The following is a 14960-nucleotide window of genomic DNA, read 5'->3' as shown; positions in this document are numbered from 1 at the left end:
CACTGGCACCCTCAGGGGCAGACTCCCAACAGCTCGGCCTACCTGGCTTGGACAGTGGCATGACCCGTGGGAAATGGCGGCGTGAGGGTCTCAGGGGGCTGTAGAGAAAGAAGCACCCACGTGAGGCAACCCAGCGGGCTGACGTCTGCAGGGGCCTGAGCTGGAGCAGGAAGCCCCGCCTGCCTTCCTCCCTCCCACAGGCCCCCAGACCCGCCGAAGGCCCCACAGGACCATGAGAACTGGGCCAGGACCTGAGCACGTCCTTGCAGAGGGGCGGGAATGGGTGCTGCTGGTAGTGGCCGAAGACCTCGAACACGATGGGCTGGCTCTTGATGTATTCGATGAAGGACTTGGTCACCTCCACGGCAATCTGGTGGCAAGGTGGGCAGGCGATCAGAGGGGAGCAGGTGATCGGAGGGCCCCGCGTCTGCGCCCTGGCCCTGGCTTTCCTCATCATCCTAGTTACCCCTGCTCCCCGGCCTCCATGGAGGACCGAGCACTCCAGGCCCAGATGGAAGGCCCCATGGGCCTGACTTCCGCTCATGACAGGGACAACGCTCCTAGCCGAGGTCCTTCCAGCCCTGCCTCTCCTCCGTCAGCACCCAATGGACAGATCACCAGATGGGTGGCTTTGGCCTCTCTTCCCAGTACAGATGGGCTGGGCCAGAGGGCTCGGCTGCCCTTTCAGATCACAGCGCTCGACTTAATGACAAAGGCCAGGGTGCCTCTGGGTCTGGTCTGACCCTTCTGGGGCCCTAGCCCACTCATCAAGAGTTACGGGTTGAACTGTGTCTCCCCAGATCCCCACCCCAGTTCATAAGTTGCAGCCCTAACCCCCAGCACCTGTATTTAGAGGCAGGGTCTTTATTGAGGTCAGCGAGTTAGATGAGGGCATTAGTATGGCCCTAACCCAATATGACCATGTGCTTACAAAGGGGGAAATCAGAACAGAGACAGGTACAGAGGGAAGACCCTATGAGGCCTCAGGGAGAAGTCGGGCATGTACATGCTCCAGGACAGACCGGGACAGATGCTCCCCTCGGGCCCAGAACAACCCTGCTCACACCTTGACCACAGGCACCTCGCCTCCAGGCCTGGGAGGCGACAGTGTTCAGGGCAGCCCAGGAAACGAGTCAGCCAGTGTGCACGCTTCAGACCTGCCTTGTTCCCCAGCTGGGAAACCGTGGCCCACTGCCTGTCACCTGCAGGGCCACCTGACCACGGCCTCTGTGACTGCGCAGGCCTCATGCCAACAGACTACGCAGCTCAGGGTCAAACTCCCCAGCCTGGCCCTGGAGTCCTCATCACCTGGCAGCTTTCACTATGGCCACATGGAGCATCCCCCACACACTGCCTAGTTACCCCTGCTCCCCGGCCCTGAAAGCCTCCTGCTCTCCTGACAGCCTGGCTTGGATGCTCCCCTGCCTGCAGCTCTCCTGACCTCCCACAGCCCTGCCTCCACCTCTTCCCACACCACACAGGCCGCCTGGCTGGGCGCCCCAGCCTCAGCACAGACCCTGGCCACCCCGGAAACTTGTTCCCTTCAGGGAGCTGTCCGGACTCTTACTGCCCCCACCCCAGCCTTAAACCCACCAAAGGCCCAGTGCCCAGCAACAGCCCACACGCCTGCCTGGTGCCAGAGGCCCTGTGTCCCCCTGCCTGGCCGCGTCCAGCACATGCTGGCGACCAGAAGAGGGAGGAGGAACCGTGGTGAGACTGGACGAAGCTGTTTCAGGGAGGCCACCCAGAACCAGACCCTGGGGTGGCCACCCAGTGGGAGGGAGGAGGGCTCTGAGGACCTACATTCTGGACGTGGTAGAAGCCAAGTGGGGGGCCCCTCCCCGTGTTCTTCAGGGGCTCCGTGGAGAAGGCCTCATCATGGCGATGGATGAAGCTGCGAAGCGGGAGGAGACACTTGGCTGGGGTCACTGGGACACCATCCATGCATTGCTTAGAGCATGCCCACCCACCCGCTGGCCTGTCCAGCTGGGCTGAGCTCACTTGAACTGGCAGAAGATGTCCGCGTACTCCGCAGAGATGCTGGACGCCTGCAGGACGGTCACACGGAAGGTGAAGGTGCTGCCCAGGCGCAGGTGGTCCAGGGCGGCGTCCAGGGGCCCATCCAGGGCGGCCTTCTCGGGGCTGTCCAGGAGGAGGCCTTCCGGAGGCAAGGCTGCTGGGAGCCAAGGGCACGGCCATGTTACGGGACCCGGGGGCGCTGGAGCTGAGGTCAGGCTTGGGGCCTGCACGGCCTCCCTCAGGGACTGGGCACGAGGAGGGGGCCTGGTCCTCATCATCCTAGGCCGGGCTGGAAGTGGAGGGACCTCCAGACTACAGTGGGGCTAGGGCCATGCCCAAGAGCCCCAAGCCCTGGGCAGCCACAGTGACCTACCGGAGCAGGTGTTGTTGTTGACCTCGTCGGCGGAGGGCCCCGCGTCTGCGCCCTGGCCCTGGCCTTCCACAATGCGCAGCTCTTCTTGGGAGGTCCCGGAACGAGACATCCCCACCACAGGGCAGGACTCGGACTGGAACTGTGGGGGGTGGGGAACCAGAGTCAGAGAGAGGGGGCTGGGTGGGGTCCCCACAGCCAGTCAGGAGGCCAAGGGAGGGGGCCTGTGCTATCCAGAGTCAGGTGAGAACTTCACGGATCTTTGTTCCAGGCCTGCCCCAGGGTGGGTGGGTACCCATCGCCCTAAGCCCCAGTTTCCCAGGCTGTCACGGCCTATGCGGACTCATGAGTGGGAAAGGTCCTCAGTTCTGCCCCATCCAGGCGTCTCCCTCAGCCCCTCCCCCGTGGGCAGGGTGCAGGTAACCTTTCTGCTTACTCTCAGGGTCCCGGCCGGGTTCCCTGGGCCAGGTGCCCACACAGCCTCCTCTGCCCTGTGTTCTCCATCTTTGTCTGCCCTTTGACCCTCCTGTGCATCCCCAACCTTGGTGAGCCCCTCAGAGAGGGACTGGGGGTGGGGTGGCAGGCACACTGCCCTGAGCTCGAGGTGGTGGGCACTGAGGTTCAGGACAGGGTGGCAGGCGGCCGGTGGGGGTGGGACAGGAAAGAGCCTCAGGGAGAGGAGCTGCTTGCCAGGTACCTTTTCGAAATGCTGGTCATCAAAGGAGATTTTGGCTGTTCCTGACTGGCGGACACCCGAGCCATAATCAGGGGCCTCTTCATCGGCTAGAACAGGAACCAAGCAGATGGTCAGGGCCCAGCTTGTCCCCAGGTGGTATGGCAGAGCCAGGCTGAGTGGTCAGGTCGGTGGAGGGCACAGGAACCAGGCCGTGCTCCGACCCACCCCATCCCCAACATTGCTGACCGCGACTGCAGGACGCCCAAGGCACCACCCTGGGCATGCTGACCACCAGCCTGTGCTGCCCCGGGGCCCAGAAGAGGCCACAGCCTCAACACATCCTGCTTTGATAGGGGCCACAACTCCACATTGTAAAAACCAAGCTTATGGCCCTGCCCTCCCCCTGAGTCCTGATCCCCCGCTGGCCTCCCCCAGACTCAGATGCTATAGCAGAACCAGGGTCCTCCTAGCCCCTCCCTCCCCCCACCAGGTCGCCTGGTTTCACCGTGGAACCCCACCTGTCCCTCTGCCACCACCCTTGCAAAGCCACCACGATCACCCGCCTGGGCACTCAGCGCCCCACACCCCTTCCTTCAGAGTAGCCAGTGGTCTCCCCTGGGCTTGGGAAAAAATCCAAACCCTTTTCCTGTTGCCTAAAGGCCCCTGAGCCCCAATTGCAGCCACTCTGGTTAGATGTCACCCCAGGAGGCCTTGCCAACTGGGGAGTCTGCCCCTCTGTTCAGGCGCCTGCGAGGGTGCTAACACCCTGAGCTCTCCAGCCCGGCTGTCCTATAGTCCTCCACCATTGCCCGGGGCCAGCCCAGGCTGTGCACAGCAGGCTCAGGGCTCAGTGCGAGAGAGCAGGGAGCTGAGCTCAGCCACATGGGGGTGGGGGCAGGAGTGACTTCTGTGACCAGGAGGCTGGTTTTTTGGTGTTTTTTTTAATTCCTTTTCCTCCACCATATCCACTAGTCAGAGAATGTCAGGTGTGGTCCAAATAGAGGCAATGTCACCCTATAAAGCAACCTGCTCAGGGGGACCCACCGGACTGGGACAGAGCTGGTCAGAAAGGATGAGGAAGAGCCACCAACTGCTCCCAGCATCCCTGTCCTCTGTCTCCCTCCAGTGCCGCCCTCGCTCCCACCCAGGCTTCCTTCTTAGCAGGGTCCCCAGGGGCTCACACCACAGAGACACGGCTGGGAGGGGCTGTGGGGTCTGAAGAGGGGTGCACTGGACCAAGGGAGGTTCTGAGGGCCACTGTGGGCGGGGTCTGGGCAGCCCGTCCTGGGACTTAGAGACAGCAAGTGGGGAGCTAGGAGAGTTTCTGTGTCCACCTGGCGCTGCCTGGTGGGAGGGAGGTCCGCTGAGCCAGAGGGAGCTCAGACAGCCCTGGGCTCAGCCTGCACAGCCCCAAAGGGCCCCGGTCACTCTGGGAGAGTCTGGGAGGCCAGAGCCAGGAGCTGAGCATGGGGGCTTCTCCTGAGGCCCCACCTGGGAGACCAGCAGCTAACTGCCAGCTGAGGGGAGGGGTGGCGGGGGGAGACAGTGCAGGCGGGGGGCCTGGTGAGGCTGGCTGCACACCAACCTCTGTGATGCCCGCGGAGGCCTCCCCGCAGGGAGAGAGCCAGGCCCGCGGTCCTCACACACCTGAGATGGCTTGCACGGCCACACGGAGAAAGCCCTTCACCTCGCCCTTCTCGCTGACGATGGCCACTCGGTGCACCAGGGGCACGGGGTACAGCAGGTTGCTCAGGTACACGAAGGCCCTGGGGGAAGAGGCTTCTGTCAGGGCCGGCTTGATGTGCGCGGTGAGCGGCGGTGGCGACAGTGCGGCCAAGCTCACGACACGACACTGCAAAGCGAGCGGAGCGCAGGGGGGCCGGGCAGCAGGCGGCGGGCGGGCAGGGGGACAGACAGAGGCTGAGGTGCTCAGAGGACACAGGAGGAGGTGGAGGTCGTGCGCTGGGGCAGAGGCAGTGGCCAGTGGGCTGGCACAGGGCACAGCTCGGGCCACACCTGCTAACTGACGAGAAAGCAGCTGAGGAGGGGTTCAGCCTGCTTCAAGGAGGAGGACCTGGGACCTGGCCACCCTGAGCTACGACGCTGGCACTGGTGCCCAGACAGTCCCAACACCCACCCGCTTCCCAGTGATCCGACGCTTGTGGGCCCCGGTGCCAGAATAGGGCTCCAATTCCTCTGAGCTTCTAGGGACACCGTGGTAGGGGCTCCGTGGTGTCAGCCTAGACAGGGCACCAGCCCCAGCCCAGAGAGGGGTGGCTGAACGGACACCCACAGACCCCACAGAGCTGCATGCCATGGCCCTGCCAGCTACCCACAGAGCACCCAGAGTTCTCCCTTGCCCTGGCAGTGCCCAGCTGGTGCCAGGACAGGCCAGACAGAGGCTGCGTCACCCAGCAGCTACCACAGTCCCTGAGTTTGTCCATGTGCAAGGGTCACACGGGCAGCCAGGAAGACAGACAGGACCCTGGGGGCTGGGCAGGCTCATGTGGAACAAATCTCTCCCACTGTTTAGGGGCACCTACCCACATGAGCCCCTGGGGACAGCCCCCCTCTGCACACTCCAGCAGGACCTGCCTCCACCTGCCCTCCCCTCCAGGTAGCTCCTGCTCCAGCCCAGAAATGCAAACGTCATAACCCTGAGCTCCTGGGGGCTGGGGGTGGAGGTCCTGGGGGAGGGGCAGGATTTGGACATAGGAGGGAGGGAGGTGTTGGGGAGGAGGTGCACAAGGTGGGGTGAGGGAGGCCCAGGGTCCCAGCAGGGAAGATGGACAGACAAAGGCTAGAGCAGCAGCAGGGTGCGGAGGTGGGAGGAGATGGGTGAAGGGAAGGTCAGGGTCTCCTAGTGGGCGCTGGCACCCAGGTGCATGGCTGAGAGCAGTACAGGGCAGAGTGGGGAGAAGAGCGGTGTCACCCGTCACCCTGCCTCTCACTCGGCTTGCTTGGAGGTCGGACACCACCCACACTGAGCCACTGGCCTTGCCCCACACTCTGAGGTCCAGGACACCCGTCTCTGGATCTGCTGTGACTGCAGCACAGAACAGGCCAGGCCTGGTAACTCTGACTCCAGGTCCTGAGTTGGGGCTCCTAATCTCAACCTCCATGCCCTTGCTGGTCCCCCCCCCCAGCAGGTCAAACACCTGAATACCATCTTATCTATCTTTCAAACCTATCATTTCTACCTCAGAAGTCTCTCCGAAGTCCTTTGGCGGGTCCCTGACCACCGGCCACCCTCCTGCTTCCCCCATGGCCTCCACAGCATCCAAGGAGTCTTGGGATGCAGATTAGACCCCACCTCAATGACATACAATCTCCTTGCTTCACCTGTAGCCCTGCTGCCCAGCCCCTATTCCAGCCTCATGGGCCCTAAGTCCATCCCTGGCCCTGGTTATAAGATGAAACTGAGGCCCAAATACTGGTAGCCCCTTGCCATAGTCACACAGGGCACCTAGCAGGCAGGTGGGGCAGGCTGGTGGGCTGCTCCCAGCAGCTGCCTCGGAGTGGGGACAGTGGTGGCCTTCCTGCCCCGGCACCTGGCTGGCCAAGGGCCTTTGCTTGAAATCGGGGGTACTTGAGGAGGGGATACCTCCTCTTGTAGGTTAGGGCACGGGGGTCCTTAATTAGTACAGCCTCCAGGAAAAAGAGGTCAAGGGCTGCCCAAGGCCTCCCAGCCAGCAGGGAGAGCCGGAATAAGGGCCACCTCAAAGCCCCCTGCCGGCCCAGGTCCAGCGGGCCCTGGCGTCCCCGACTCCGATCAGCCCCTTGGGAGCCTGAGCTCAGCAGGGCCGGCACTGGGACACCTGCTCTTCCCACACCGGGGTGGTAGGTGCTCCCGCACCTCCTGGGTTCTAAGATGCCACTCTTCACACTTCAGCACTGAAACTGGGGCTGGACTGAGCAGTGGCACGCCTCAGCAGCTGGCCTCATCTTTCTTTCTTAGGGGTGCACAAAATACGGCTGGGATCCACAGATCTGGCTGCTGCTCTGGTTCCGGATTCAGAGAAGGCGAAGGAAGCCTCATTGGCTCCTTCTTCCTAACCCCAGTCCACCTGGCCGTGGGGATGGACACATTCAGCCAGAAGGAACCTCCGGGGCCCAGGAGCCACTGCACCAGCCTCGAGGGACTGCAAGCTCAAAGACCCCACACCCCATACAGAGCCACCTCACAACAGCACTAGACATGAGGGGGTGGGGCCATGGGGTAGAGACCACCTGGCATTAGCATGGGCCACCGTGGGGACGCCCTGCCCGCACACACCGAGTGGCTCTCAGTCTCGCTGGCAAAGATCTGGGCTGCGCAGCCCGGTACGCAGAGTACACCTGGCTGATGGTTCGGCCTTGCCAGCCCAGGTGGCAGCGTGCATGGAGCAGCTCAGCGTTTCCCCACCCAGAGAACGGGACACTTCCCTTGAGCAGTCACCTCTGTTCCCTCACCCAGTCCCTCCTTTCCTGGGACCCTTCCCTCCCTTGCCCTCCCCTGTGCGGCTTCCCTGCCCCCCGCTCCCCAATTCCTCAGAGTGGTGGTCTGGGCAGAGAGGATTATAGGGGGAAACACTCCCTCTGCTTGGTCAGCCATCCCCCCAATTCACCCAGCACCCCAGACTGCCAACGGGAGAGGCCCCCTGGGGGGCGGACCCTGGGCCTGGGTAGGGAGCCTGGGTCGGGACAAGGAAGGCCCAGGCTGGGGGCCTTGTCCACGGAGGTGAGCACACCTTGAAGCAGGCTGAAACCCGCCCCGAGAGAGGAGGTGGCAGAGACGCAGAGCCAGAGCTGTGTGGCGGGAGGGAGGAGGCAGCGCTGACCACGAGATTGGTGAGGTGCAAAGATGCATGCTGGGCCAGGAAAGCCTTTCTGAAGGGAGATGAGAGTGAGTGCCCCAATTCTGCTTAAGCTTTGGAGAGAGAGCCGGCAGCTACCAGAGGATCAGAGGAAAACACAGCCGGGTCCTTCTCGAGGCCCGGCCCACATAGCTGCTGAGCGGGGGGGAAAGCCAATTCTTGCCAAACAAAAAGATCAGGATGGTTCCAAAAGAAGCCCTCCGCAGACCGCCCACAGGCAGGGCCGGCCTCTCAGGGGCGGCTTTGCTTTGGTTTGGTTGTTTCCTGACATCTCAGATCCACACGGGGAAGTGCCGGAAGGACCCAGCTCTTTCTGGCCGAGACTGCAAGAACCCACACCCCGTTTCTCCCCGAGTCCTCGCTCCCCTGTGCCCTGTCCCATGCCTACCTGTCACCTGAGTGCCTCCTGGGCCCAGCAGGCCAGAGGGCCCGGCCCTAGTGGCTGGGCTTTCTAAGGCTCTACTACCTCTCGGGCTCTGCAGACCGAAGCCCAGGCGTCTCAGAGGGAGAGCCACATGCTTTTATCCAGTAGGCCAGCATGTCCCTCAAGGGACCCTAATTAGAATAAATCCAGGATGTGTGCCCATGGCAACCTGCTTCGTTCCAAGAGGATCAGTGTGAACCCCACTCTCTGAGGCTGCTGCAGCCCACGGTTGTCAGTACTGGCGCTCAAGGCCAAGGCTTCCAAAACCTCCATTGGACTGGCTCAAGGAAGCACTCTCCAACTCAGAATCGGCTGCTGCTAAAACCATCTCACACCTTTTCATACTGTAAACATGTAAGTTCAGCTGCTTCATGAGCTGCATTTCTTCTCCCACAGGAGGTTTCTAGGTCTTTCTTTCACCAGTCAGGCTTCCATTCCACAATGATAAACAAATGTGACTGGCAGCTGTATCTGCCTGACCTCAGCCTCTCTTATCCCAGGACACAGCATCGGCCTCCTCTCTGCAAAGGGCACTTCCTGTGAGGGTGCAGGGCCATGTGTCTTTGGCCATGATGGCATGGGAGGTCAGAGGACAAACAGTCCTCACCTTTAGATGGAGACAGGCTCAGAGAGAGGCAGGGTCTGCAGGGCCCCCACTTCTGAGGGAGGTCCTTCCACTGCCTGAGCGCAGCCCTTCCTCCCTGCCCTGCGGGACAGCTCCTGCATGCTCTGCTAGGACAACAGTGGAGGGTGGGGAAGCTGCCTGAACTGGTGGCGGGTCTGATCCCCAGGACCACGGGGCCTTGAGGGTAGCCTGCCCCCTGCTTTCCAAATGTCCCCTGTGGGGTCCTGCTCAGGGATTTTTCCTAAGGTCCAGCGGCCACCTCCCGGGTTCTAGGCCCTCTCTGAAGTGTGTTCCCGCCTGCACGGAGCTGGCGGCCATGCTTCAAGAATGTAGGTGCCCTCCTGCAAGGCCAGCCCCTTGGCCCATGGTCACGCCCTGAGGGCGATCAAATTGTGCCCACAGCAGTGCTCCTGTGCAAAAGAGCTGGTTCCTTCCCAGCATGCTGTCCTCGACCTCACCAACCTTCCTACTAAACTGAACAGGGGGGGCCGGTCGTAAAACGGGTCCCGGCCGTGGCACAGCGCGTGCTCCAGAAAGACGTCGTCCTCCAGGTCCTCCTCCTCCTCCTCCTCCTCCTCCTCCTCCTCCTCCTCCTCCTCCTCCTCCCCCAGGCTCTGCTCCTCCGCAGGCTCGGTGGCGTCGGAGTCGGGGCTCGAGGAGGTGGGGGAGGGGGTGAGAGCAGCCATGCGCGCGCTCATGCACGTGTTGAGAAGAGGGTAGCTGCTGCAGCCAGAGATGACTGAACTGAGGTTAGTAGGACAAGACAGAGAGAAGTTAACACCAGCCTCGCGCAGGGCACACAGGGGCAGGGGCTTCCAGTTACACCCAAACCAAACACACAGACCACCAAGAACTGCCTTCAAAGACGAGGACCGAAAGGGCACCCCGTCCCAGGCTCAGAAGGAAACTGCAGGTGTGGTTGGTCAGTGGAAGGTTCCGGAAGGTCCTGGAAGCACCGGCGGAGTGATCCTGCCCTGGTGTGGCTGAGGTCATGTGAAGACCTCATGTGCTTGGCCACCTGGAGGCCTCTGAACACCATGTCCATCCTGCGGGGCGAGGGGCTGGGCGCAGACCCAGGCCAGGAAACCAGGGACAGGAGGCCTGGGACTGAGGCTCTGGGTGGCACGGCCCTGCGCCCCCACTCCCACCACAGCCGCCAGGTGACCCGGAAAGTCGGACTAAGCCTCACACATTCACACACGTGGACCCGGGTGACTTGGTGGCCACACCCCACAGTGGGTGTGGGGACAATGCTGGAAGCCCTCCATGGTCCCCTAAATAACAGCGGTCAGACCAGGAAGGACCAGGGCTGAGAAGTCAGGATGGGAGCAGGGCCAGTCGGGGCCCTGCCTTGGGAGGCTCCCACCCCCACTGCCCTCTCTTCTCTTTCAATCTCAAGCTCTCTCTTTCTGTCTTTTTCTCAGTCTCAGTCTCTCTTTCTCTTTCTTTCTTTCTTTCTTTCTTTCTTTCTTTCTTTCTTTCTTTCTTTCTTTCTTTCTTTCTCTCTCTATCTCAATCTCTCTCACACTCTCTCTCTCTTTCTCTCACGCTCTCTCGCTCTGTCTCAGCCCAGGAAGGGAGGGAGGGAGGTGCCCACCTGCCCACCAGCCGGAACCAGGGGAACCGGTCGTAGAAGGGGTCTCCGCCAGTCACCACGTTGTCACAGTCCTCGATGACGCTGGAGGGCACCTCGGCTGCCCGGTCATACATCTCCCGCATCAGGTCTAGGCGCTGCCTGCAGGGGTGCAGAGGTCAGTGTGGGCTCTGCAGCGGCCGCACTGCTCGCCTCCTCTGGGACTCAGGGTTCTCTGAGGCTCAAGCTGCTTTCCTGACAGACCTCTGAGGTCCTCAAAATCGGTCACTGAGCAAAGGACTTCCAGGTAAACAGACGAGGTCACCACTAACTCCTCCCAACTCTGGCCAGGTAACAGCAAGGTGGGGCAAGCAGGCAGGATAGCTGCAAACCAGCGACAGGGAGGTAACCCTTAGCAGGGGCAGAAAAGTGGGGAGAGAATACCAAGGGGAGCTGGCATGGGGACCTCAGGATGCTCCAGGAATAAAGGGCAAATTGGTGATAGGATATAGAAAATGATATTTTAAAAATTACTACCCCAGGAAACCCACAAGTTGAGGAAGAAAAAAAATGCAACCATTTCTCTCTAGGACTCAGCTGTAACATGAATGAATGAAGGGTGGACATTCATCCAAACATCAGCCTGCAGCTGGGAGGGGAGGAGGGCTGAGTGTGAGTGTGTGTGCCTGGGCGGGGGCGGGGATCACTGTCTGTGTGTGTGTGTGAATGAGCCAAACAAGAAAGGTGAGTGAGAGTCTGTGAGTGTGCGTGTGTGCTATATTAATTATATTGTATTATGATCTTTGGGGCCTTGCTGGCTGGGGAGGATGCCCCTCCCAGGGCCAGCCAATTCTCAGACAGCAAACACTTTGGGGGTGAGTTACACACACACACAGCCACCCCCTTAGCTGACATACACCCAGCCAGTGCCCCTGCGCTCCATCAGCCCAAGGCCAGATACCAGGCACCTAGGGGCAGCCCTGTCCTCGCTGTCCACCCCGCCCTGCTTTGCCCATGAAAACCTAGTAGGGCCATGGCTGAGGCCTCTCCCTCGATCCTACCTCCTTTCTGCCATCCTGTGCTCCCCTCTGGCATTCCTCTCATTTCTAGGGACTGAGTGACATTAAACTTTTCTTCGGTGGCACTGACCTGTCGTGTCTCGGCCACCTTTATACATTAAGGGCAGGGCACACGTCACAGTGAGCCTGTGGGGACCAAGGAGGTGGACCTGTAGCAGGCCCAGCAGTCCCCTCCCGGCCTCTCAGGCCCTGCGTGCCCATCCTGTGCCACCTCCCTACAGCTCCCATCAGCCTCCTCCATAAAGACACACCACACGTTCCACTGCATTGGTGGAGGGAGAACCGGGCCCTGGTGAGGCTGGGTCTCAGTCACTGTTTGCTTCTGATTTTCAAAGAGATTAAGACAGGAGGAAAAGCTGCACGGACCGGTGTCCACCTCCCTTTGGATGGTTCCCCATCCCCAACGTCCACTTCCGCCGCCACCCGCCACACCTGAGCTTCTCCAGCGTCCAGTAGTGGGTGGCCCCGTTCTTCTGGTCCTGCACCTCCACAGCCACGATGGTGCGGGGGAAGGGTCGCGTCTCTCGGTCTTTGGCAGCCTCTGGGGGCAGCAGGTCGGGTGGCAGTGGGGAGTAGAGTGTGTCCGTGAGGAGGACAAACTGGAACTGGACCTGTGACAGGCACAAGATGACCACCCGTCAGGCCCCTGGTGGGCGGGAGCCAGGGGCCGGGAAGGGCTTCCTTCCCACCTTCCATAATCACGCCGCACGTGGGAATCTTCCCACCCACCACCGGAGAGGGCTACACTTGCTCACCTGCCTGCCTACTGAGCCGGGAGCCACATCACCTCGGTCAGTTCCCTGCCTCCCTTCCACCCCCCCCCCCCCCGCCCCCCAGGGGCCCAGGCCGGGCAGCACCACTCCACCGTGCCCGGAGCAGAGGAGCCCAGTGTCAAGTCCAATTGTAAGCAGGAGGGGTGACACTCTCCCTCCATGACAGCTGGGGGGCCCACCTTCTTCTTGAGCTCCACGCTGATGGCGTTGGCCTCCTTGAGGAAGATAGCGTTGCCCCAGAGCTGGTCCCGCAGCGACGTGAACTGGTACCACCTCCACTTCCGGAAGGCCCACAGCGCCAGCTCGCACTCCCTCTCCGTCCACGGGACTGTGGGGAGGGGCCACACGGTCATCGAGGCCACGTCACAACATCCTGCTCTGGGTCGGGGCCAGGGGCTCTGTGTCTGGGTCCCCAATCTCAGCCTAACTGTTCTGGGTGCTCGGAAAGAAGGAAACTGGCAGGAAGAGGTGGTATGAGCCAAGTAATAGGAAAGGCTCTTCGGGCCCCACGGAGGGCAGTGCATGAGCACCGTCCTGAGTCCGACTGAAGCTGGGTGAGGACTGAGGGGCCAGCAGGAAATGACAGGCACACCGCCACGTGGGGGAGCAGTGGGGACGGGGACTGCCTTGCACACCCTCTCGCAGCTCACGCCCTCTTTCCACCAAGAAGGGCCCAGAAAGGGCCAGTCCATGCTCCCAGGCTCAACCCCTCCTCCCAGCAACTCCTCCCACCTAGAGCCCTGCCTTTCGGAGCTCAAAGGGCCCTCATTGGGTAGATGAGTCCAGACAAGGGGAAACCAAGATCACATCTGCACAAAGGTGCTAACCCGCAGACCCGAGGCCAAGCAGGACGTGAACGCCATGGCCTCCTTTGGGCCCCACAGCACCATGAGGGCAGCCAATAGGCCACCTAAGCAAAGACCAGAAAGGGAGTCCCAAGGTGTGGAGCAGTGACCTCGTCCGGAGGGAGCACCAGCCTCTGGGTGGTAGCACAGGGGTGAGTGGACACAGGACACCCTCACCGTCCTCCCCATGGTCCAGGCTGCTGCCTCCAGAACCCCATGTGTTTGCACACGCGTGTGCAGCTTGTGGAGTGCTTTCCTGCTGCAACAATCTCCCTGAATCCTGCCTCCCGGGGACAAGGCCTCTTCCCAAGGAATAGGCAGGACCCCAGGGCAAAGATGCAGAACAACTGACCCCAGGAAGTGCCCTGGGGGTTGCATGCTCCTGGAGACCCCTCCCTAGCCTGAGGCCCAGGCCTTGTCCACCACCAGGTCGGGGAGCCCTCACCTTCGTCCTCTGGCTCTTCCTCCTCCTCGTTCACCTCTGGGAAGTACCTGGACTCCATCTGCTTCTGCAGGGCCTCCAGCTTGCTCTCATAGTCCTAGCACAGAAGCAGGGACTGTTACTCCAGCTGGGCCCCTCAAGCTGTGGGCCCCGGGCCTGCCCAGTGGGCCCAGGCACGGACCAACACAGCGATGGCTTGGGGCAGTGGAGAGTAGGGCTGTTTGCACAACAGGGACCTGGCTCACCCCACCCAGGCGGCTCACCCCACCCAGGCATCGTGAGGGGCCTGGGGGCCAGGGAGTGCCGCTCTCACCAGCCTTTGCTGCTCCAGCAGGTAGGTGGCCTCCTCCCGCTCCCGGCGGTACTGGTCCTCAAGCTCCTGGAGCCTGCAAGAGCAGGGGTGGGTGACTGTGGGGGTGGGTGACTGTGGGGGTGAGTGACTCTGTGGGGATGGGTGACTCGGCAGGGGTGGGTGACTGGGTGGAGGGGGATGTGGTGCAGTGGGAGCAGCATGGGCCCTGAGGGGAGGCTCCCAGCCAGACTCACCTCTGCTCCATCTCCTGCTTCATGTCGATGCCCTGCTTCTCCAGCAGCTCACGCTGGGCGAAGGCCCAGTCCACAGGCTCTGAGGGGGTCTCCGCGCAGGGCGTGCGCTCGCGCTCCTGCCGCGCCTGCTCAGGGTGGTTGAACCGGAACACGTGGCTCTTTCCCATGATGATGCGGTTTCCTGAGAGACAGAAGCCAGGTTGAACTAGGGGGACCTGCACCCTCAGGTGGCCTCGGATGGCGGGGAGGAGAGGGAAAAGGGGGAGCAGTCCCTTCCTTGAATTAGACTCCCAGCATCTCCCACCCCAGGAACCACCCCCAGCTCCTCAGCTCTGTGGAACTGCTCCGCTCGCCCCCGGCCCAGACTTCAGTGGGCCTCCTCACTTGCCCCAAATCCACCCTCTCAGCCCCTCCCCTTTTGTAGCCAGGGATGTTTGCAAAGTGCAGTCCCGGGCTTTCCCCACGTCCCATCCTTTCCATGGTGCCCCCCGATGCCAGGCTCTCCTCCCAGTCTGGCACCTCGAGCCAATGCTCTGCCTTCCCGAATGCCCACAGCCCTGGGAGCAGACTGGCCCCACCGGCAGAGGGTGGCACGGGCCTTCTGCCTGGCTGTACCTGACCGAAGGATGCTGGGCTCCGTGACTTTCTTGCCATTGACGTAGGTGTCTGCCCCCTCACAGGGCTCCAGGGTCACCACGGCTACAGGACAGATAGGGGGACAGACAGAAAGAC

The 14960-nt window shown here is 61.8% G+C and overlaps 1 protein-coding gene across 1 annotated transcript in view; it reads right to left on the bottom strand.

Annotated features, from left to right (window-relative positions):
- The window catches only part of KIF1A (kinesin family member 1A), a 51144-nt gene that overhangs the window by 18345 nt on the left and 17839 nt on the right, over positions 1 to 14960 (bottom strand). Inside the window, exons 19-32 of the mRNA XM_054722793.1 lie at positions 14844 to 14927; positions 14229 to 14409; positions 13996 to 14068; positions 13686 to 13779; positions 12575 to 12723; positions 12055 to 12233; positions 10568 to 10705; positions 4713 to 4831; positions 3087 to 3172; positions 2393 to 2531; positions 2002 to 2173; positions 1804 to 1894; positions 252 to 370; positions 43 to 98 (exon numbers count right to left, since the gene is read on the bottom strand). Coding sequence (XP_054578768.1) covers positions 43 to 98; positions 252 to 370; positions 1804 to 1894; positions 2002 to 2173; positions 2393 to 2531; positions 3087 to 3172; positions 4713 to 4831; positions 10568 to 10705; positions 12055 to 12233; positions 12575 to 12723; positions 13686 to 13779; positions 13996 to 14068; positions 14229 to 14409; positions 14844 to 14927 — 1680 coding nt within the window. The remainder of the gene's footprint in view (positions 1 to 42; positions 99 to 251; positions 371 to 1803; positions 1895 to 2001; positions 2174 to 2392; positions 2532 to 3086; positions 3173 to 4712; positions 4832 to 10567; positions 10706 to 12054; positions 12234 to 12574; positions 12724 to 13685; positions 13780 to 13995; positions 14069 to 14228; positions 14410 to 14843; positions 14928 to 14960) is intronic.

This window comes from Eptesicus fuscus, chromosome 11 (assembly GCF_027574615.1).
Source record: "Eptesicus fuscus isolate TK198812 chromosome 11, DD_ASM_mEF_20220401, whole genome shotgun sequence".
Classification (NCBI taxonomy): domain Eukaryota; kingdom Metazoa; phylum Chordata; class Mammalia; order Chiroptera; family Vespertilionidae; genus Eptesicus; species Eptesicus fuscus.
Note: the sequence above shows the minus strand (reverse complement) of the source record. Positions and strands in the feature narration are given on the sequence as shown.